The sequence below is a fragment of the Anomaloglossus baeobatrachus genome, chromosome 3, assembly GCF_048569485.1.
Source record: "Anomaloglossus baeobatrachus isolate aAnoBae1 chromosome 3, aAnoBae1.hap1, whole genome shotgun sequence".
Lineage (NCBI taxonomy): Eukaryota > Metazoa > Chordata > Amphibia > Anura > Aromobatidae > Anomaloglossus > Anomaloglossus baeobatrachus.
Window position 1 is genome coordinate 218,799,722 of NC_134355.1, and position 25,066 is coordinate 218,824,787.

At 45.1% G+C, this 25,066-nt stretch overlaps 1 protein-coding gene across 1 annotated transcript in view; it reads right to left on the bottom strand.

Annotated features, from left to right (window-relative positions):
- LOC142296301 (uncharacterized) overlaps positions 1–25,066 on the bottom strand; it is a 184,160-nt gene that overhangs the window by 14,510 nt on the left and 144,584 nt on the right. Inside the window, exon 4 of the mRNA XM_075339725.1 lies at positions 13,236–13,303. Within this exon, the coding sequence (XP_075195840.1) occupies positions 13,236–13,303 (68 nt within the window). The remainder of the gene's footprint in view (positions 1–13,235; positions 13,304–25,066) is intronic.

Consider the following 25,066-nt stretch of genomic DNA (forward strand, 5'->3'; position numbering starts at 1 on the left):
AGAGAGGGAGACAGACCGACAGAGAGGGAGACAGACCGACAGAGAGGGAGACAGACCGACAGAGAGGGAGACAGACCGACAGAGAGGGAGACAGACCGACAGAGAGGGAGACAGACCGACAGAGAGGGAGACAGACCGACAGAGAGGGAGACAGACCGACAGAGAGGGAGACAGACCGACAGAGAGGGAGAGAGACAGACACTTACTTACAATCCCGGGCACCGCTAATTAACTATAATTTGGCTGTGTAGCCTTACTTTGAGACTTTCTCTTATTTAAGAGATTACTAGAAGGTGGCCTGATTCTAAAGCATCGGGTATTCTAGAATTTATTGTGTAGTTAATGTATGATTTTTGTTATATGTATAGATGTTGTTGTGTGTAGTTGCCAAGTGTTTGTGTAAGGCGCTGTAAATGTTATGGGTGTTGTCTGGGTGTGGGAGTGCGAGAGCGGTGTTGTTTGTGTGTTGCGTTGGGTGTTTTGCATTGTTTGTGGAGCGCTGTGTGTCTGCAGCATTGTGTGTGTGTGGTACTGTGTGTGTTGTGCGGTTTGTGTGGGGGTGTGTGTGTGGCGCGTGTGTGTTTTGGGGGAGGTATGTTTTATGCAGTGTGTGTGCGTATATTTGTGTGTGCTGCAGTGTTTGTGTGTTGGGTGTTGTGTGTGTACGGCGTTGTCTGTGTGTGTGGGTGTCTGTGTAGGGCGGTGTTTGTGGTTCCCAGTGTGTGTGGTGTGTTGTGCAGTGCGTGTGTGGCTGTGTGTGTGTTTTGGGGGGAGGTGTGCACCCCCATCGTGCTCCATCCCCCATGCTGTGCACCCCCTATCGTGCTCCATCCACCATGCTGCGCACCCCCCATCATGCTCCATCCCCCATGCTGCACAACCCCCCATCATGCTCCATCCCCCATGCTGCGCACTCCCCATCGTGCTCCATCCTCCATGCTGCGCACCCCCATCATGCTTCATCCCCCATGCTGCACACCCCCATCGTACTTCATCCCCCCATGCTGTGCACCCCCATCAAGCTTCATCCCCCCCATGCTGCGCACCCCCATCGTGCTTCATCCCCCCATGCTGCGCACCTCCCATCGTGCTCCATCCCCCATGCTGCGCACCCCTCAGAGAGGAGTATAATAAGAGGACTATAATAGGAGGAGTATAATAGGAGTATTCCTAGGGGGAGAGGAGTATAATAGGAGAGTATTCCTGGGGGGAGAGGAGTATAATAGGAGGAGTATTCCTGGGGGGAGAGGAGTATAATAGGAGGAGTAGTCCTGGGGAGAGAGGAGTATAATAGGAGGAGTAGTCCTGGGGAGAGAGGAGTATAAAAGGAGTAGTAGTCCTGGAAGTGAGGAGTATAATAGGAGGAGTAGTCCTGGAGGTGAGAAGTATAATAGGAGGAGTAGTCCTGGGGAAAGAGGAGTATAATAGTAGTCCTGGGGGGAGAGGAGTATAATAGGAGGAGTAGTCCTGGGGGGAGAGGAGTATAATAGGAGGAGTAGTCCTGGGGAGAGAGGAGTATAATAGGAGGAGTAGTCCTGGGGAGAGAGGAGTATAAAAGGAGTAGTAGTCCTGGAGGTGAGGAGTATAATAGTAGGAGTAGTCCTGGAGGTGAGAAGTATAATAGGAGGAGTAGTCCTGGGGAGAGAGGAGTATAATAGGAGGAGTAGTCCTGGGGGGAGAGGAGTATGATAGGAGGAGTAGTCCTGGGGAGAGAGGAGTATAAAAGGAGTAGTAGTCCTGGAGGTGAGGAGTATAATAGGAGGAGTAGTCCTGGAGGTGAGAAGTATAATAGGAGGAGTAGTCCTGGGGAAAGAGGAGTATAATAGTAGTCCTGGGGGGAGAGGAATATAATAGGAGGAGTAGTCCTGGGGAGAGAGGAGTATAATAGGAGGAGTAGTCCTGGAGGTGAGGAGAATAATAGGAGTAGTCCTGGGGAGAGAGGAGAATAATAGAAGTAGTAGTCCTGGGCAGAGCGGAGTATAATAGGAGGAGTAGTCCTGGGGAGAGAGGAGTATAATAGGAGGAGTAGTCCTGGAGGGTGAGGAGTATAATAGGACGAGTAGTCCTGGGGGAGAGGAGTATAATAGCAGGAGTAGTCCTGGGTGGAGAGGAGTATAATACGAGGAGTAGTCCTGGGGGAGAGGAGTATAATAGGAGGAGTAGTCCTGGGGGGGGAGAGGAGGATAATAGGAGGAGTAGTCCTGGGGGGAGAGGAGGATAATAAGAGTAGTAGTCCTGGTGGGAAGGGAGAATAATAGAAGTAGTAGTCCTGGGCAGAGCGGAGTATAATAGGAGGAGTAGTCCTGGGGAGAGAGGAGTATAATAGGAGGAGTAGTCCTGGAGGGTGAGGAGTATAATAGGATGAGTAGTCCTGGGGGAGAGGAGTATAATAGCAGGAGTAGTCCTGGGTGGAGAGGAGCAACCGTGTGCGGGGGACGGGGCCAAGCGGCCAACGTGTGCAGGGCCGAGCGGCCAACGTGTGAGGGGGGCGGGGCCGAGCGGCTAACGTGTGCGGGAGCGGGGCCGAGCGGCCAACGCGTGCGGGGGCGGGGCCGAGCGGCCAATGCGTTCGGGGGGTGGGGCTGAGCTGAGTGGCCAATGAGACGGTTGTCACTGTAATTACGCCATTTTGGAGCAAGACAGAATAAGGCAATTATATATATTGATGTGCGATTCCCACTTCTGACAGTTGCCTGATTGGAATGTCAGAGATATGTGGCTTAGACCTGGGCTGAAGCACTTGGGGGTTGTGCCTCTTTATTGGGTCTGAGTGGCTATTCTTTTCTGCCACCCCCTTTCTTTTTTCTCAGATTTTTATTGTTTATGTTATTTGAAGTTTTATTAGAAAGCACATGGGGTAAAGAATGGGAAGGGAGGTATAATGAGAATTAGGGATGGGGAGGGGGGAATTTGGGTTTAGGGCCTGGATCAAAGGACAGGGATCAAGTCAGGTATGTTCAATCTTTAGTTGTGAAACCACAAGTCCCAGCAGGCAGACTGCGTAGCAGTACAGCACAGAATTGCTCTGAAACGGATACCTCACCGAAATGTAGGCAGGCAGAATAGCGACTGGCAGTTGACCTGGCATCACCGGCAATTCATTGGATGGTTGCAATAAAGCGACCAATCAGGAGATCGCAGGTAAAGGGGGCGGGTGCGAGGGCCTAAAACACCATCGTGAATAAGTGACCTGGACAGGGCTTTTAATGTATGACTGAAGAGCCAGAAATTGCCAGCCAATTGCAGTGATCATCCGATGCGGGGGAGTGGCAATGCCCACCTGGGCTATGAGGAAAGATGGTGTGCTGTCGGGGACAGCAGCCATCTTCATCACCGTATCTTATGATGCAGTGATCGTCCTCCAGCAGTATGTACCGGTACATCCAATTGCGAGAAGTCACTGCAAAATATGATGGTACATAAAATGTCTGGAAAGGGTTATTTACTTATTATTTCAGGTTAGTTTAATTTCCTATCATCCCCTGATCATGTTCGAAAGGTGGTGAACCCTACTCATCACTCCAACACCACAAAATACCGTGATAGTAGTATTTGCACTCGATATAGAGATTTTTGCCAGCCTGTCCTAGGAGAGGAAAAAAATACACATATACCCATTTCTGTTTGCTTTATTTGCACTATTTTCCTCTCCATCTGCTACGCTTAAGCGGGCTTTACACGCTACAACATATCTAACGATGTGTCGGCGGGGTCACGTCGTAAGTGACGCACATCCGGCATCGTTAGTGGTGTTTTAGCGTGTCACAGCTACGTGCGACTGCGATTGAACGTAAAACCATTCATGGCATACACGTCATTCATTTCCTAAAAATTGCATGTCGGGTTGTTCAATGTTCCCGAGGCAGCACAGATCGCAGTGTGTGACACCCCGGGAAAAATGAACAGATCTTACCTGCGTCCCGCCTGCAATGCAGAAGGAAGGAGGTGGACGGGATGTTTACATCTCGCTCATCTCCGCCCCTCCGCTTCTATTGGCCAGCTGCCGTGTGACGTCTGTGTGACGCTGAACGTCCCTCCCACTCCAGGAAGTGGATGTTCGCCGCCCACATAGACGTCGTATGGAGGGGTAAGTACGTGTGACAGCTTTTAATTGATTGTGCGACACGGTCAACAAATTGAACGTGCCGCACATACGATGGGGGCGTGTCACAGCGCATACGATATCGTATGCTTAATTGAAAGGTGTAAAGCAGGCTTTAGGCTATGTGCACATGCTGCGTTTTTTGTTGCAGTTTTGTGTGCAGTTTTGTTGTCAGAACTTTCTCACTTTTGACTTCCCAGCAAAGTCTATGAGAAGTCAGATTTGCTATGTACACCTTGCAGTTTATTTGTCAGCAGTTTGACAAAATTTTGTGACAAAAAAGCAGCAGCATGTTCATTCTTCTTGCCTTTTTGCAAAACGCATGGTTACAAATTGTTTGCATTTTGCATACATTTTACACGTGTTTTTGTCAACAAAAACACAGCTCACAAACTTAGTTCTGGAATCAATGAGACAAAATCAATGCTGGAGTGATTTTGGCATGTCTGTGTCGGCGTCTGTGTCTCGCTCTCTCTCCAAGTGCTTCATACTTAGCAATCAAGGGCGCAACGCGGCTGTCACACTTCTTCGCGAAATCTTATTCTTCTTCCCTACCTGCTCATTAGCCTCATAACATATTAACTGCACCTGCTCATTAGGCTTATACATATTCACTGCTTCCCACGTCTGTGATTAGTTGCAGTCAGACGCGCCCTTATGCTGAGTGACAGCAGTATAATGAATAAATGATTAAAATAAAACGGCTTGCGGTCCCCCCAATTTTGGATACCTGGCCAAGATAAAGCCTCACAACTGAGGGTTGGTATTCTCAGGGGAGACCCATGTTATTAGGAGCCCCCCAGTCTAAAAATATCAGCCAGCAGCTGCCTGGAATTGCCGCATTCATCAGATATTCGGTGCTGGAAAGGAGAAGTGGGGTTAATGCCGCGCTGCCGCCAAATGAATAAATTGTTGATTATTATTAAATTATTTTATCCATTAGATGTGACAACCCCTGGAGTTTACCCGGCTCATCCAGATTACCCTGGTGCAGTGGCAATCAGGGTAATAAGGAGTTAATGGCAGCCCATTGCTGCCACTAAGTCCTAGATTAGTCATGGCAGGCGTCTATGAGACACCCCCCATTATTAATCTGTAAGTTAAAGTAAGTAAATAAACACCCAAAAAATTCTTTATTTTAAATAAAAAAAGCACCCTCTTTCACCACTTTACTAACATCCCTCCAGATCCGAAGTAATCCACACGAGGTCCCACTACACTTCCAGCACTGCTACATTTGACGCTCACAGCGACCACCATAGAACAAGACTGCCCGCTGTGAGCTCCACACGCAGCAACTGAAGTAAGCCGCACTGTCAGTGGTGACATTACTGAGGTTAGCTGCAGTCAAAGCTGGATTCCTCCACATGTGACCGCAAATCACCCGAGTGACTAAAGTGAGACACGTGATTAGCAGTGCCGTCAAAGGTGATTTCAGGTCACAGTTGGGAGTCCTCCACCTGTGACTGCAAATCAGGCTGCGACTGAAGTGAGTGACGTCACCGCTGGTCACACGGCTTACTTCAGTCACGGCCTGAACCTCACAGCGGGGAACCCATGATGTCAATGCCGCGAGACACGCCGTACTGCGGGGTCCGCAACTGTGACGTCAGGGGTTCATTCTGATGGCACGGCTCTGTCTACACTCACAGCTGGCAGTCATGGTCTATGACGCTCGATGTGACAGGAGAGGGATGAAGCAGAGCTGAATCGCCGTGGGACTTCATGTGGTTTACGTCAAACCCGCAGGGGTGTTTGCAGAGTTAATAAAGTGGTGAAAGAGAGTGCTTTTTGTATTGTATATTAGGATTATTAGGGTGTTTGTGTTTATTTACTTTCACTTACAGATTAATGATGGTGGCGGGGTCTCAGACGACTGCCATCACTAATCTAGGACTTAGTGGCAGCTATGGGCTGCTATTAACTCCTTATTACCCCCATTGCCACTGCACCAGGGCAATTGAGAAGAACTGGGCCCAGCGCCAGAATTGGTGCATCTTATGGATGTGCCACTTCTGGGGTGGCTGTGAGCTGCTATTGTTAGGCTGGAAAGGGCCAAATAACAATGGCCCTTCCCACCCTAATAATATCAGCCCCCAGTTGTCTGCTGTACCTTGGTTGTCTGCTTGTACCACATTATTATTTTTATTTTTTAAATAAATCAAATACTTAAAAAAAAAACGTGGGATCCCCTCTATTTTTCATAAACAGCCAAGGTACAGCAGAGAGCTGAGGTTGTAGCCTGCAGCTGCTGTGGTTACTATGCTGGATATGAAAAATGTGGAGTGTGGGGGGCCCACGTCATTTTTTTTACCCGCCAAAAATTTAGAAAAAACAGCTATCCAAGCTAGTTATAGCGCTATCAAGCTATTCTGTTATTTCTGAAATGTATTCTGTTCTTTCTTATTATCTATTCTATATGTTCTATGTATTCTATTTTTCTATCTATCCATCTATTCTAGCTATCTAATCAATTATCCTATCCTATTATATTTTGTTTCTCCTTTAAAAAACGCATTAATAAAAACGCATTAAAAATGCATCAACAAAGCACCTACACTACAAATGTTTTTTTTTACATTTCCAGGCACTCTGTGACAAGGTGCAGTTTTGGTTGCAGTTTGTGTGCAGAAAAAACTACAGCGTAAGCATATAGTCTAACGCTATGTGCCCACGTTGTGTTCTGTCCCTGCAGAAATTTCTGCAGCGATTTGACCAGCACACGTGCGCTTTAAATCGCTGCAGAAACAGTGCGTACTGAAAAGCCGATATCATGCGCTCTAGATGCAGCCCCTCCCATAGACAGAGCGGGGGCTTGTCACTTCTTAGAACACAGCGCTTCGGCAGTAGCCGAAGCGATGCGTTCTAATACGCCACGTGGGCATGGATTGTGCTGGGGATGCAGGACGCATGCAGTTACGCTGTGATGCAGATCGCAGCGTAACTGCATGAAAATACGCTACGTAGGTACATAGCCTTAAAGTGTTGGTCTGACACCTAAAATGTATTTTCTATCCATCTTTACCCCCTAACCACTTTTGTAATTATTTTTATTATACAACCAACAATACCTACCCTGAAAATAAGCTCTAGTAGGATTTTTTGGGGGAATTTTTGGAGTATGCTTAAAATATAAGCCCTACTTCAAAAGTAAGCCCTAGTTTCAGTTCAATAATGAAATGTCCAAGCAACTAAAAAAAAGTTAAATACAGCAGAACTCTTCATCACAGAAAGACACCCCCAAAAAGAAAGCAGATGCCCCCACAATAAAACAGGCACCCCCAAAATAATACAGACACCCCCTAACACGCCCCCCAAAAAATGGTGTTAACAAGACCCCAAAGAATTACAGTTGGCAAGTGCCGATGATGGATCTGCATCGCTATCAGGTCCCTCACTGTTCCAACTGCATTACACTGCAGCTCTCACAAACAGATCGGATACCAGTATCATTCCACGCGAGTGATACAGCTTCCAGTCACCACACTCCTCTGGCGAGGACATAGGGTTCTCACCTGTTTGGGCGCCCTGCTATGGGGTTCCCGGGCCCATCTTATGCTGCGGCCTCCCGCAGCATCTGTGCACCTTGCAGAGCTCTAGTCTCTGCCTGTAGAGCATGCCCGCAGTCACTTTTCTTTTCTTAAAGGGCAAGCACCCTCCTAAACCCGGAAATGCTTCCCAGGTCAGCTGGGAAGCAGTAGGTACTTAAGGTACACTAAACCTATGCTAGGTGCCTGGGCAATGAGTTTAGTCATTGCTAGTTGTCAGGTCCCCTAACACTCTGCAGCTGTTGCTGTTCCGTATTGTTAGGGTTTGTGCGCACGCTGCGTTCTGCAATTGTCAAAAAAAATGCACCCTCTGACAGACTTTGACAACTGTAAATACTGCGTTTGACAAAAAAAAATGCATTTTACATGCGTTTTGGATGCATTTTTGTCAGTGCGGTCCCATGGCAATTCAGCTCTGCTACATGCCCGCTGACAGAGCCGTGCGATGAGAATGAACTCGGATGAACTTCACCCGACTTCATTGTCATCCCACGGCTCTGTCTCTGTGTGCTGTCATGAACTCAGATGAACCTCTGAGGTCAGTGGCAGGACACAGGGGTCCAAGCAGTGACATCAGAGCTTCACCCGAGTTCACTGTCAATGCGGGGCTCTCTGTGTCGCGGCCTGATTTGCGATCACAAGTGAAGGACTCACCTGTGAACTCAAATCACCTGAGTGACTGAAGTGAGCCGCACGATCCGTGGTGCAGTCACTCAGGTTACCCGCAGCCACAGCTGAAGTCCTCCACGTGAGACAGTTGGAGGATCCAGCTGTGGCCGCGGGTAACTTGAGTGATGTCACTGCTGCAGCACGACTCATTTCAGCTGCTTGTGGAGCTCACAAAGAGCGATTGTGCTCTACGGCCACTCCTGTCAGATTACGATGTAGCAGAGTTGAAAGCGTCGTGGAACCTCGTGTGGATTACATCGGACCCGGAGGGGTGTTTGGGGATTAATAAAGTGGTGAAAGAGGGTGTTTTTTTGTCTTTTATTTCAAATAAAGGATTTTTCGGTGTTTGTGTTTATTTACCTTCACTACAGTTTAGTGATAGGGGGTGTCTCAGACGCCTGCCATCACTAAGCTAGGACTTAGGCGTACTTTACACGTTGCGACATCACTAGCATCGGCTAGCGATGTCCAGCGCGATAGTACCCGCCCCCGTCGCACATGCGATATGTGGTGATTGCTGCCGTAGCGAACATTATCTCTACGGCAGCTTCACACGCACATACCTGCTCGGCGACGTCGCTGTGACTGACGAACTATCCCTCCTTCAAGGGGGAGGTGCGTGCGGCGTCACAGCGACGTCACCGCGACGTCACTAATCGGCCGGCCAATAGAAGCGGAGGGGCGGAGATGAGCGGGACATAACATCTCACCCACCTTCTCCCTTCCGCATTGCCTTCAGGATGCAGGTAAGGAGATGTTTGTCACTCCTGCGGGTTTAGACACAGCGATGTGTGCTGCTGCAGGAGCGACAAACAACATTGTACCTGTGGTCGACCCGACATTATGAAAATGACCGACGCTACACAGATCACCGATTTTCGACAATATTGCGATCGTTTATCGGCGCATCTAGGATTAACACGTTGCAATGTCGTTTCCGGCGCTGGATGTGCGTCACTAACGACGTGACCCCGACGATATTTCGGATGCGATGTCACAGCGTGTAAAGTACCCCTTAGTGGCAGCTATGGGCATGCCGTTTTTTTAAAATTATTTATTTATTTTACTGCACGATATAGACCCGTCCACCGGCGGCTGTGATTGGTTGCAGTCAGACAGCTGTCACTCAGCGTGGGGGCTCGTCTGACTGCAACCAATCATAGGCGTCGGTGGGTGGGGGAAGCAGTGAATATGAGATGGAATAATGAGCGGCCGGCATTTTCAAAACCAGGAGAAGCCGTCGGAGCAGTGTGACAGCTGTGCAGTGATCGGTGAGTATGAGAGAGGGGGTGGGAGGGAGAGAACGACCGACCGAGAGACCGACCAGCCGACAGACAGAGAGAGACCAACTGACCGACAGACAGAGAAAGAGAGAGACTGACATCGACAGAGAGAGAGAGAGAGACCTGCATTTTGTTTGTTAAAAAAGCATGCAGAACGCAACAAAAATGCAGTGCAAGCGCACAGCTTAACATTTTGGTTGCGTTTTGACACACCTCATTCATTTCAATGGATGGAAAATGCAACCAAAATGCACAAAAGAAGTGACATGTTGCTTTTTTAAATGCATCGATTTTGTCAAATATTTGGTATACAAAACGCTGCCTAAAAAAAGCAATGTGCGCATGGAATTTGCAGACTTCTCAGACTTTGCTAGGAATGCACAAAGCATGCATTTTGTCATTGAGAAGCTGCAAAAACGCAAGAAAAACACACACGTGCGCACGCAGCCTTAGACATACTGCTTACACCTGTCTGTATTGCAGAGTGCCGCTGCTGCTTCCATTACATGCTGCTGCCTCCACATCAGCCACATACCTCGATACCTGTTGCCACGAAGTATCGTCACCAGCTGCTGCCATCCATCCACCCATACTGGAAGGAACCTCTATACCAGCTGATGCCACCCATCTACATGTCCATCCATCCATCCCGGACTGAACCTCTGCACCAGCTGCTGCTGTCGCAACTCTACTGTCGTTTTCATACCCCTGGGCCCAGCCAACGTAACACCAGTCTTCCTGAGTGGCACTCGGAACCTACCTGCAGCGTAATACCTCCACCATCAGGAGTTCTGATGAAAACCAGGTTCAGGTCTGTAGTCAAGCCCCTTTGGGTTTTCTGTGTTTTTCAGCCCAGTGGGTCCACTAAATCCCTGCTCGCCCAGCGAGCCTAACACTTTCTTTTGGGGGTAAAATTAGCAGTACATGAATGTGATGACATGGGCATATTTGAATAAATGTTGATTTTTTTTGTTCAAGAATAAATGTGGATTGTTGTTCATGGGAAAATATAAAACATCCCCTGAAAATAAGCCCTAACACATCCTTTGGAGCATAAAATAATATAAGAGCCTGTCTTATTTTCAGAGAAACATGGTACCTAAAGGTGTTTTTGTTTTTTACTGCACTTCCTGTGACATTTCATTTGAGAGGAGTACTGGGACAGGACATCATGAAGTAGAGGCGCTGTAATTTCTTACTAGTCTCTTGCATCACCGCCCCGAGTATGTCCTGAATGCTAGAGGATTGGCTGCTGTGGCCGGGGTTAGTGGAGCTCTGGCATGCTATTCATCTCTCTGCGGTCGCTTCCATTACTTGTGTGAAAGATGGGGTGGTACGAGAAGTAGTGAGTGACACCAACAATGTCCCCAGATGTGTCTTTGTTTGAGGGTGGTGCTAGAAGTAGTGAGTGACACCAACACTGCCCTCTGATGACTATTCATTTGAAGGCAGTGCTAGAGGCACTGTGGCAACACTGGTGTCACTCACTGCATCTAATACCGCCCCCAGCCAACATCTTTCATATAAGCAATTTAAGTGGCTGCATAAAAAGGAGTAGCATGCCAGCGCTCTACTAACCCTGGCCACAGCGTCCATCACCCAGGATCCAGGGCATCCTCAGGGGTGGCAATGCAAGAAACTGGTATCTGCAGCGCCGCCCCTGGTGATGTCCTGTTCCAGGAGGGAAGATGGACGCTGTGGTAAGTGACTGCAGCTCCAGCTTCCTGTGACATCAAGCTCGAGACTCCTTTCAAATGAAACGTCACAGAAAGTGTAGTAAAAAAATAACCCTTTAGGGATTAAATAGAAGTGTAGGGAATTGTATAATAAAGATAATTACAAAAGTGGTTAGTGGGTAAAGATAGATGGTTAGAAAATACATTTTAGGTGTTGGACCACCCCCTTAAACTCCCTGTTTCTCCCTGTTTTGTTTTCTCAACTGCGCACTATAACAAAGCCGCTCATTTCATTTTCCTTCAGACAATTTCATAAGCGCCTACAAACGATAAAACACTAACAAATACAAAACCACTTGGTAAGGTACAGTATATCCACACATGCAAAAACTTACAGAATTAAATTCCATTTAATGCACAATCACGATAGATCATTAAAACTTGGGGGGGGGGGGACCCTGGACTCCTTATACAAGTGCATAACTATCCACCTCTAGTCAAACCTTTAACAACGGACCTCCGCTTTTAGGAACTGGAATCCTTCTCCTGGATTTTCAATTCAGTGAAAATGTATACTTTTAGGTTAAGTATTACGTTTATTTTTCGATCTCCCTATTTTACTAATACCCTGAGATACCCCTCAAGACCTTACAAGATGCTATTTTGAAGTTTGGACCAATAGAAGCCCTTGCAAAAAAAAACAAAAAAAACAAAAAACAATGCATTACCAAAAAAAACCAAAACTGCACAGATTATAGGTTCCACATCGTTTCCACCTTTATAATGCAGCTCAGTTGGCTCATCTTAGTTATAAATGCCACATCAAAGCTCCCCATGTGGTTTAATAAGCAGCTTTCCCTACTCTAAGGCCCCCATACACATTCAAATTATGTCTGCTAAACCCGCAAAATATCGATGGGTTCAGCCAACAGTATAATGTGTATGAGGCTGACTGATGGTTGGGGAAGATGACAATTGCACACATCCGATTTCAGACTGCCAACTCCGTTTTCCTCGAGATAAGCGACTGGACGACAAGTCAGTCAATAGCTTGCTGAGAATACAGGAGTGCTCAGCTTAATGAGTGCTGGAAAGATTATCGGGAGTTAGCTAAGATGGCTTTCACCTGAACGATCGGCAGAATGATTCTATAAAGTGAGGGCAGTCAGAGAGTGGAACAGGCTAACACGGGAGGTAGTGAGCTCGCCATGAAAGGAAATCTTCAAACAGAAGCTGGATAAACAGACTCGCAGAGTTTGACTTGATGGCCCATGAGGTCCTTTCCAACTCTACTTTTTGTATGATGCTATGACTGTCCACTGATGTATATGGCCGGCTTAAATCTTAACATAAACGATCCCTAAGACTAGGAGATCATTATGACCTGCTAGTCTGATAACATACCGTACAATTCAAACAATTCCATTCACCTAATAAGAAATAGAACTGTACCTGGCTCACAAAAGATGGCAGGAAAGCACAGAAAGATGCAAATTGCTGCCAAACTCTGAAGAATAACATACATTAAAGGGTTTGTCTGGTCTAAATCCACAAGTCTGCAGTTCATCTATGTGACTACAGACTTGTGAATCCTCACATCACATGTACTGTGCATTGAGGATTCACCGGTGTCTGAGCCGAGAACGGCAGTCATATGGCTGTGAGTATGCAATATATTTACTCCTGGCCAAAATCCAACTAGATGGGTGTGCCTACGTTCAATGCAAACCTATTACGCAAGGCTGTGCCCATCTAGTTGGATTCTGGCCAGGAGTAAAACTATCGCATACTCACGGTCATGTGACAGTTGTTCTCGGCTCAGACACCGGAGAATCCCCACAGTGCGCGTGATGTGAGGATTCATAAGTCTGCAGTCACATAGATTTAGACAGGACAACCCTTTTAAGGAGAAGCCAAAACAGTTGCATTTGTTTTGAACCGTAGACAAAATTTTTACCTGTTTGATACTTCTGTTTAGCTCGTGCTCTTTCATCTCCATCAAAGTACCACACAGTTATTGCGTACCTATGTGAAAGAAAAAAATATGATAAGATCCAGCAGCAGGACTCGTGCCTTGTTATAATGCATCATCTCGCAATAAATTATTCTAAAGCGGGCTTTACACGCTACAATATATCTAACGAGGTGTCGGCGCGGTCACGTCATAACTGACGCACATCCGGCATAGTTAGTGACATAGTTGCGTGTGATACCTACGTGCGATCCGGATTGGTCGCAAAAACGTTGATCGCATACATGTCATTCATTTTCTAAATATTGTTTGTCTTGTTGAACGAAACCGGTATATTGTAACGTTTGACACCCTACCAACGACGAGCCTCATCGTTCTTATGTACGTCATATGCAACGCGGGCGTGTCTTTACACGCAATGCCTCACGCCCACCGCTATGATTGGTGTTACCTACTGTGTAACGAATTGTCCTTCGTGCTTAATAAGGCGTACGCAACTCGTGTAATTTTTAATAATTTATCCATGTCTTCGGTCCGGTTTAAGTCTCGTGTGCGTACTCATCTGAGACGTTAGTGCGTTTCTTTGGCGGCGTAATACATTGGGTCTCTTGGACATCGTTTTTTGATGGTAGGTTTTTATTTAATAATAGATCTAACGAGATATTGATCGATGTGGCTTCGTGTAGAATATGCACGTGTGACGGCTCCTAAACGACCTATGTACGATCTCTGCAGATCGTATATATGACCTGGGCGTGTCACATCGCATTCGAGATCGCATATGAAATTGTAGCGTGTAAAGCAGCCTTAAGGGTAAACCGCCTTGCGAAAGTATTTGGCCCTCTTGAATTTTTCAACCTTTTCCCACATTTCAGGCTTCAAAAAAAGATAAAAAGTTTAATGTTATGGAGAAGAATCAACAACAAGTGGGACACAATTGTGAAGTTGAACAAAATTTATTGCTGATTTTAAACTTTTTTAAAACATAAATAACTGAAAAGTGGGGCGTGCAATATTCTTAGTCCCCTTTACTTTCAGTGCAGCAAACTCACTCCAGAAGTTCATTGAGGATCCCTGAATGATCCAATGTTGTACTAAATGACTGATTATGATAAATATAAGCCACCTGTGTGTAATCAAGTTTCAGTATAAATGCACCTGCTCTGTGATAGTCTCAGTGTTCTGTTCTTAAAGCGCAGAGAGCATCATGAAGACCAAGGAACACAACAGGCAGGTTCGTGATACTGTTGTGGAGAAGTTTACAGCCGGATTTGGTTACAAAAAGATTTCCAAAACGTTAACCATCCCAAGAAGCACTGTGCAAGCGATCATATTGAAATGGAAGGAGTATCATACCACTGCAAATCTACCAAGACCCGGCCGTCCACCCAAACTTTAATCTCAAACAAGGAGAAGACTGATCAGCGATGCAGCCAAGAGGCCCATGATCACTCTGGATGAACTGCAGAGATCTACAGCTGAGGTGGGAGAGTCTGTCCATAGGACAACAATCAGTCGTACACTGCATAAATCTGGCCTTTATGGAAGGGTGGCAAGAAGAAAGCCATTTCTCAAAGATATCCATAAAAAGTGTCGTTTAAAGTTTGCCACAAGCCACCTGGGAGACACACCAAACATGTGGAAGAAGGTGCTCTGGTCAGATGAAACCAAAATCAAACTATTTGTGCACAATGCCAAATGATATATATGGCGTAAAAGCAACACAGCTCATCACCCTGAACACCCCACCCCCACTGTCAAACATGGTGGTGGCAGCATCATGGTTTGGGCCTGCTTTTCTTCAGCAGGGACAGGGAAGATGGTTAAAATTGATGGGAAGATGGATGAAGCCAAATACAGGACCAGTCTTGAAGAAAACCTGTTGGAGTCTGCAAAAGACCTGAGACTGGGACAGAGATTTGTCTTCCAACAAGACAATGATCCCAAACATAAAGCAAAATCTACAATGGAATGGTTCATAAATAAACGTATGGATGTTAGAATTGCCAAGTCAAAAGGCCCCGTCACACACAGAGATAAATATGCGGCAGATCTGTGGTTGCAGTGAAATTGTGGACAATCAGTGCCAGGTTTGTGGCTGTATACAAATGGAATAATATGTCCATGATTTCACTGCAACCACAGATGTGCCAAAGATTTATCTCTGTGTGTGACGGGGCACAAAGTCCAGACCTGAATCCAATCGAGAATCTGTGGAAAGAGCTGACAACTGCTGTTCACAAATGCTCTCCATCCAACCTCACACAGCTCGAACTATTTGCAAAGGAAGAATGGGCAAGAATTTCAGTCTTTCGATGTGCAAAACTAATAGACACATACCCCAAGCGACTTTCAGCTGTAATCGCAGCAAAAGGTTGCACTACAAAGTATTAACATAAAGGGGCCGAATAATATTGCACGCCCCACTTTTCAGTTATTTTTTTTAAAAAGTTTAAAATAAGCAATACATTTCGTTAAACTTCACAATTGTGTCCCACTTATTGTTGATTCTTCACCATAACATTAAAATTTTTATCTTTATGTTTGAAGCCTGAAATGTGGGAAAAGGTTGAAAAATTCAAGGGAGCCGAATACTTTTGCAAGGCACTGTATGTGCACACATTTAGGTGCAGAAATTTCTGCATCTCTGCAGGAAAAACATTTTTGCTGCGTTTTCGGTGCAGATTTTTCCCACTCGGTGTGAGTGAAACCTGCAGAAAAAACACTGAAAGAATTGACCTGCTGCAGATTTAAATCTGCACCAAATCTGGTAGAAGAAAATAAGCAATTCTCAATAACGTTGCTGGTATCTGGAAATTATGAAAAAAAAAAAAAAAAAAAGAGACAAATCTACAATGTGTGCACAGGCAAAACCATTTCAGAAAAAAGGATTTCAGTTCCGCCAAACAAACCGGTCAGTGTTTAAATCACTCTATCCACAATCTACCTACCGGTATGTCAGAAGTACCTCTAGTTTTCTAGACAAACCTTATTATCCCTTTAGGTATATTAAAGTGTTTTGTTCCTATTCAGAGCTGTAATTAACCTAACTGAAACTTCAACCACTCACTCATAGTGATATATGTCTTGTTATTAAGTCTGAATGTGACAGAAACAAAACACGACATAACGGCAGCTTTCCTATGAAAGAATTACAGTTAACTGGATTTAAAACATGGACTAAAATATAGCCGATGTCGACTTCTCGGATGTCAAAAGGACACACAAGTATGGCTACCCTTCATTCTGTAAAGAAACTACAACTTCCAACATGCTATGACACTTTCAGTCCCCAGATTTAAATTCTCAAGGAAAATTACTGAACCCATTCCTTAGAATGGCTTGTATTGTATTGTATTGTAATGTATTGGCTTTTTTTTTTTGTATTTTTTTTTAATGGAATTTGTCACCTAATGTGAGATCAACATAAAGACCCCGATTCCAAAGATGTGTCACTTAGTGGGCTACTTGCTGAACTTTTGCTAAAATCAGTTTGATCAGCAAGAGGTGACCTCTAGGGTTAGTAAACCTGCTGCCAAGTAGTCCAACCCCACCCTGTGACTGATTAGCAGCTTACTCTTGATGTAAAGTGTACATAGAAAGAAGACAATGTTGTGGGTGGGGTTCTACAGAACTCAGCATTCTGAGAACTGGTAGATGTGCAGCAGAGAAAATAGTGATTTTATCAAAATTATACCAAGCGCTCTCAAATGGGGTAGTCAAAACCTGGTGGCAGATTCCCTGAGTTTTCCCCTCACCCTCGCCTTCCCGCCCAAACCCCTCCCCCCAAAAAAAGTTGAATCTGGCAGAAGGATCAACCCTTCTAAGCCATCAATATAGGCATGTAGGTGACAGGAAGGTGAATACAGTGATAGCTGCGATCCTGTTTTTGATCTTGTTTAAGAGAAATCCACATTCTTTTGAATATAAATGAGCTGTTAAGATCTAGGAAACAGTACACATCCCCATGAATTTCTGCCTTCAAGGCTTTTGTTGAATGAAAAATTGGGTTACCAGTGTGAGATCTAGAATTACACCGCTTTGCAGTGAGGTCAGAACATGCTACAGCAGAGCTTGCTGGGTTTATAATGATACAAGGTTCAACTGTGCTGTAATATTTGTTTGGTTTAATCAGGCACAGCTCTGTAGCAGAGCTGCCAGTACTACGAGAAGACACATGATGTTGGAAATGGTTGTAATGGAACAGAGTTAACTTCTGCTGACTGAATTTGCTGTCAGTTGCATCCACAGATCTGCCATGAGGTCAGAGCTGTCAGTTATTTCACACTGGTACTGCTCCCTTTTATTTACAAAAAGCTCTGGAGGCAGATTCTCCAGGGAGATCGGTGTCTGGCCCACAGATCTTAATGGCTCATTTACATGGCTCATTTACATACTAAAGGGAAAGTGCCATGTTTTTTAATTATTGTATTAATAATAGTGATTATGAAATCAATTATTTTTCATACAAAATTAAATTTATTGTTTATTTGGTTTTTATATAATTCAGTTTTTCCTCTAACACTAGGGGCTGCCATCATGGATTTGATGTGTGTAATGACAGTTACCTCAAATACGGCAGTCCCTGTGCATAAGGGCTTATGCTGCACTTTCCCACTGTCACCCGTTCTGTGCTCAGCGCTAGTCGAGCTGTGACAGGAGAGTTGACGAGACACCAGGCTCACAGGAAGAGGTGCCAGAAGCAGAGGTTCGGGATGAGGCCCCGCCCCTTCTGGTCATATGGGTATGACATCAGCATAGGTCCTTCTAGCTACTTAGTAAAATGATTCTATAACATAATTAGCATAAATAACAGATAAGGGGAAGACTGACAGGCAGGGAGTGTGAATCACTATCAAAACCCACCCCAGCTATCAGCTGATTGGCAGCTGCAGCTGTAGTGCCCCTGAACCCATCAGGGTGCTACAAGGTTCTGCATCCCCACCAGGATGCCGGGCCTACCCCCTTAGGGACCCAGAACCCAAGTGCCGGTAACACCAAAAACCCAGGTAATGCCAGCTTTCCCCAACAATCCCCCGTACAATTGTTGTCCAGTCCACTAGTTGACCAGGTGGGAGGGACAGACTGTGGAAAGTAGTCAGGAAGACAGTAGTCAGAACGTGTGTGACTGTTGAAGGTGTCAGACAGCAGGAGTGTGAAGTGACACCATGACTCGGGTTAACGATGACCTGGTACCCAGTAGAAGTGGTTGCTGGTTGAGTACTCCCGAAACTATGCACCGATGGGGTACAGGACCCTAGGACAGGAAAGAGCTTCAAGCCGACCTGTTAACACCTGCACATCAAGGGGACCATCAAAAACCTTGCTGACCCTAAAGAATCCGAAGACTCAGTAGCAAAGGGAGAAACGGAGACAGGACCAGAGACTCCAATCCCACAGGGTTCACGCCACCGTCAGGCGGACAGAAGTGGACAAACCACAGAATGGGGACCCCAAGTGTTCTATACCACAGGGACCCATTTACCAAAGACAGGTGCAGGGGAAGAAGGTACCAGAGAACCAGACTGGCACTAGGTGAAGGGGACCTGGAGGCGAAACCAGCCGGCCTCGAGCCACCAGTTACCATCCTAAGAAAGTGAGTAAACCAGTTGCACTGAATACCTATGCGGACTACCTTCTTCCGACGCCGACTGCACCATACACCCGCTGGGGCAAAACCCTACTTGCGGAGGGACTACCATACTAGCTGCCAATACCATCAGCCCCAGTAGAGACATTCTGCAGAGGCGGCTCCCTAAACTTAGCTGCACCACCGCAAGTGGCATCACAAATAAACTTTATTCACCAATCCCCTGTAAATATCCCCATTACAAAAAGGGCCCAGGGCACGGAACCGGGTAACGGCCACCACTGAGACATTCCCAAGAGAGACACTGCCCAGAACAGAGTACCCCATAACCCTGGGTGCTACACTGCCATTCAAAAAGCTTCTCATTTTACAAACTTTCTTTGCTTGTGTTTCAACATCTATACATCCTAGCTGACAACTAAAGGTATGTATAGAATCAGCATGATAGTGCCAGTATAGCACTACCTTTAGGATATATAGGAAAATCCTGGTGATTGGTGTGCATTAATGGTCTATTTCTTACATTCGCACCTAAACTTTTTTCCACCAAATTGTGGAGTGGAGCACGAGAACAGTGAGATATTGCAGCCATGCAGAAAATATATACAGGAAAATGGAATACTATACTTGAAGATTACGCTTGGACAAATGTAAAAGATGATCAGATTCAGGAGTACAAGAGACGAGCAAAATAAGAACTGTCACTGAATGTGGCCCGAATTTTGTAGTGCAATTTCTACAATTTTCAATCATTCGCAATACTGTTTAGACATGTTTTAGGTATTTAAATTGTTATTAAAGTTTCCTCTAAATAAATATCAGAAAATGGTCATAAAATATTCTGCATCTTTATATTTGTAAAAATAATTTTTGAAAGTACTGACATTTTTATGCTTTAATTATATATAGCAGTAAAAAGGAAAACTCCTTGATATCATAGAAAGAAGGAACTAAAAAGTTTAATAGTCCGATTTGAATTCAGGAGGGCAAAATCATTAAGAAATGGCTCGTTTCATAACTGAACCAGACAACTTTTGTAGAATGGTGATTTCACAGTGGTCATCAGCTGAAGGGGCGGCACTTCAAAGCTTCAGCACAGTCAGTCTGAACCACACAAGACCAAGCTCAGAACAGGCTTCACCTTCCTCTGCATAGATCCTACCGAAGCTTTGAAGTGCCTGTAATTTCAGCTGATGAGTCCTATGATATGCTTTCTAATAACTAGCAGCACATTGCAGTTCTTGTGAGCTGAAAGGAGAGCATTTGAAAGCCCCAGCATATACAGACAGGAGGATGAAGTATGATCTGAACATGCATGTCCAGACCTCTGCCACTCACTGAGAGGCAGCCTCGCCCCCACCAGCAACGTGCGCTGTTTAGTTTGTCTAATTCCAGTCCCAAGAGCAGAAGTGGCTTTGCTGCATCACAACAAAGTAATAGAGCAGCCACACAGACATAAGCTTAGTAGCAGGGCAGGTAACAGATGTATATTAGAAAAATGCTTATTGTAACGCATGCCAGTAATGAGGCGGCGAGCGGACTGGACCCACTGGACCACAGGGAGAACCTGGGCTTACCGTGATATAGGAGGGGCTTGACTAAACGCCTACGGAGTAGACATCTGCCACTCCCAGGGTAGTATCTGGGACTGTGGCAGCTAAGTGGAGCTGGATACCAGCATGACAGGGGGACAGGTAACGGATAAGACTGGCAGGGTAAACTGGGCAGAAATAGAAACACAGACTGGAAAGCAACAGGAGCATGGGTCATCAGGTACAGGGCATTGGGTTGCAGGTATTGGACATTAGGTACAGGACTACAGGAGGATCGGAGAATAACTTCACTTGTATCCAATCAAGAATACCATTGATGCAAAACATCCATAAAAATATTTTTATTAATCAGCAATATATAAAACATAACATTTGGCATTATAGGGCAAATGAGAAATGCAAAACTGCACCCTCCATGAATTGGGGAGGGGCGGGTGGAGAAGCACCAAGAAAACAATCAGTATTAACAGGTACTAGCACAGTTGCCATACAAAATTGCAAGTAGTCCTAAGGGGGCATTTACTATTAAACTGGTAGGAATCAATAACAGGCTCACATAAACGATATTCATAGTCCCCTGACTACATACTGAGCACACGCAAGGGTTACAATATCCAGTCAATATATTAATTAATGCGCACAGTAGGTCAAAAAATAAATTTTGCATAAGTATATACCCCTCACTGGCCTCTGATAACGGTTGCAGAAGCGTACGGCAGGAGGGCAAAGATAAATGTCACATGCATTTATCTACCCTCCTGCCGTACTCTTCTGCAACCATTATCAGATTCTCTATATATCTTGCGCATGCTTATCACTAATGGTCGGTATCGATGACCTTATCTATTAAGCGACTTATGCTTTTGCACTGCGCTGGCGTTAACATGAGACCTCTGTTTTTGTACTCTGTGCATGCGCGCTCTTTATATTTCGCATTTTTAGTCTTTTGACCACTGTGTCTTTCCACCCCTTTATATGATACGGCACATGTCTATCTATACATATTTTGCTCTGATTTACTCTGACCATAGCTCTGGTGGCTTCACATCCACGCTGGACCCTTTGGCATAAACAAATAAACATGGTTTCCAAACACCCCCCCATGAATTCTCCCTATGTGGTTGTTTGGCATATAGGTTTTCTCCCAACATTTCTTCTTTCTATTATGTCTGTTCTATTACTGACATTTTGTATTTATACTCTTCTTTATACACACTCATAATAGGTCCCTACAGGTTCATCATACATGTGTACCACTATTTGTGTCCTGACTTGCTTTTTCTAGTGACCTGTATTGAATGTTATATCTATTCCAGTTCTAAAATAGATTTTCTATGCAATCATTGACTTCTGCAGGTTCACAACGTTTGCATACCGTTATATGCTCTCTTCTCCTGCCATCTCCTGATATTTACATCTATTGCCATATTTATTTTTGCTTTCCTGCTGTGTGCATTTGCAATAACTACAAAGTTCTATATATATCTTGAGCGTGCGTACTACTATTGGCTGGTATCGATGGTCCTACCTATTAAGTGATCTAGACTCATGCACCGCACAGGCGCTAATATGAGATCTCTATTCTTGCACTTTGCGCATGCGCGCTCTCTATGCTTCGCATTCCAGTCTTTTGACTACTGCGTCCCTCCGTCTTCTTGTACCGTGCAGGCGCGCACATGACACCACACAGTACTGACCACGCTTGCTTTGCTGCCACACCTGCAGCCTCCTGATTGCCGCGTTTTCCTGCCTCCCTGTACTGCGCAGACGCTCACATGGCACCACACAGCGTCTACCACACTTGCTCTGCTGCCACACAGGTGCGTGTACTTACCAATTTTATTTGTATATATATGCCCCTTTACCCTGTACTTGTCTCACTTTCCCTGATGAAAGCGCTCCGGCTGCGATACGCGTTGGGCCACCCACTCTGAGCTGTCTATTTTGCCTTGCGCCACCATACATGTGTGATTGATTGCCCCTGTACCTCCCTCTGGTGATCTCTCTGCCTATACTCGTCTACCTCTCCTCTTTTTCTGTCATGCTTTGGCATTGTGCCTGCTATTTGTAGACTGGTATACTTTATTTCCCTTATGTCTGGGCCATTTCAGCATTATCCTTAACCCTTGATGTATGGAGCCTGCCGAATGTAGCTCTATCTACTATAAGGTTGCACTAACCTGTTTACTTTCCATGCCTTCCAGCATTGGATACTTATATCTCTAATACCTGTGCTATAGTGCTCTGTACACGTGCCATCTTCTGGGGCACATGTCCTGATGCTCATCGCCGTTATTGTGGTATTATATTATTAACCAATTGTTTTCTTCAAGGCATTTACCTGTATATTGTCTACATCTGCATAGGTGATCCACTGTTATTTACATACCCTCTTTTGTATGCTCTACGATTGGGGATTGCCTCCCTTACTACTGTTGGTTACCTATCTCATGTTATCATCAGAGGGTCTCTATGCTATGTGATACTTGATACTGCACAATTCGTTGTGTCTTATACTATTTATAGTGTTTTTTTGCACATACACCGGTGTATTGTTGTAACATTTTGGGCTTGGCTCTGCTTAGTGGATGTTGTTGTCTCTATGTCTGTTTTAAATGTTTTTAATATGTCATATTTGTGTACTCAATAAAGGTGTTCTCTTTTATATCCTTATTTGTCTGGTGTGCCCCGGATTCCCTGTGCAGAATCTTTTCTTCTTTTTCACTTGCAGCCAGTTGACATGGATTAAAGTTGACTCAACCTCTGTCCTGTGTCCTTGTGTGTACCACATTGAGCATGGAGAAAAGAAAGAAGACCAAAGAACTGTCTGAGGACTTGAGAATCCAAATTGTGAGGAAGCATGAGCAATCTTAAGGCTACAAGTCCATCTCCAAAGACCTGAAAGTTCCTGTGTCTATGGTGCGCAGTGTCATCAAGAAGTTTAGATCCCATGGCACTGTGGCTAACCTCCCTAGATGTGGAAGGAAAAGAAAAATTGACAAGAGATTTCAACGCAAGATTGTGCGGATGGTGGATAAAGAACCTCGACTAACCTCCAAACAAGTTCAAGCTGCCCTGCAGTCCGAGGGTACAACAGTGTCAACCCGTACTATCCATCGGCGTTTGAATAAAAAGGGACTGTATGGTAGGATACCCAGGAAGACCCCACTTCTTACCTCGAGACATAAAAAAGCCAGGCTGGAGTTTGCCAAAACTTACTTGAGAAAGCCTAAAACGTTTTGGAAGAATGTTCTCTGGTCAGATGAGACAAAAGTAGAGCTTTTTGGGAAAAGCCATCAACATAGAGTTTACAGGAAAAAAAAAAAAAGAGGCATTCAAAGAAAAGAACACGATCCCTACAGTCAAACATGGCGGAGGTTCCCTGATGTTTTGGGGTTGCTTTGCTGCCTCTGGCACTGGACTGCTTGACCGTGTGCATGGCATTATAAAGTCTGAAGACTACCAACAAATTTTGCAGCATAATCTAGGGCCCAGTGTGAGAAAGCTGGGTCTCCCTCAGAGGTCATGGGTCTTCCAGCAGGACAATGACCCAAAACACGCTTCAAAAAGCACTAGAAAATGGTTTGATAGAAAGCACTGGAGACTACTAAAGTGGCATGCAATGAGTCCAGACCTGAATCCCATAGAACACCTTTGGATTGATCTCAAAATGGCAGTTTGGAGAAGGCACCCTTCAAATCTCAGGAACCTGGAGCAGTTTGCCAAAGAAGAATGGTCTAAAACTCCAGCAGAGCATTGTAAGAAACTCATTGATGGTTACCGGAAGCGGTTGTTTGCAGTTATTTTGGCTAAAGGTTGTGCAACCAAGTATTAGGCTAAGGGTGCCAATACTTTTGTCTGGCCCATTTTTGGAGTTTTGTGTGAAATGATCAATGATTTGATTTTTGTTTCATTCTCTTTTGTGTTTTTTCATTGCAAGCAAAATAAATGAAGATAATAATACCAAAGAATTTGTGATTGCAATAGTTTTCAAGAAGAAACTGAGCATTATCTGACAGAATTACAGGGGTGCCAATACTTTTGGCCAGCACTGTATATATAAGAAATATATATATATACAGAACAGACCAAACATTTGGACACACCTTCTCATCTCTAGAATAACTATTAAGAGTAGACTTTGTGCAGCATGTCTTCATGGTAAAATAGCTGCTAGGAAACCACTGCTAAGGACGGGCAACAAGCAGAAGAGACTTGTTTGGGCTAAAGAACACAAGGAATGGACATAAGACCAGTGGAAATCTGTGCTTTGGTCTGATGAGTCCAAATTTGAGATCTTTCGATCCAACCACCGTGTCTTTGTACAAAAGGTGAACGGATGGACTCTACATGCCTGGTTCCCACCGTGAAGCATGGAGTAGGAGGTGTGATGGTGTGGGGGTGCTTTGCTGGTGACACTGTTGGGGATTTATTCAAAATTGAAGACATACTAAACCAGCATGGCTACCACAGCATCTTGCAGTGGCATGCTATTCCATCCGGTTTGCGTTTAGTTGGACCATCATTTATTTTTCAACAGGACATTGACCCCAAACACACCTCCAGGCTGTGTAAGGGCTATTTGACTAAGAAGGAGAGTGATGGGATGCTACACCAGATGACCTGGTCTCCACAGTCACCAGACCTGAACCCAATCGAGATGGTTTGGGGTG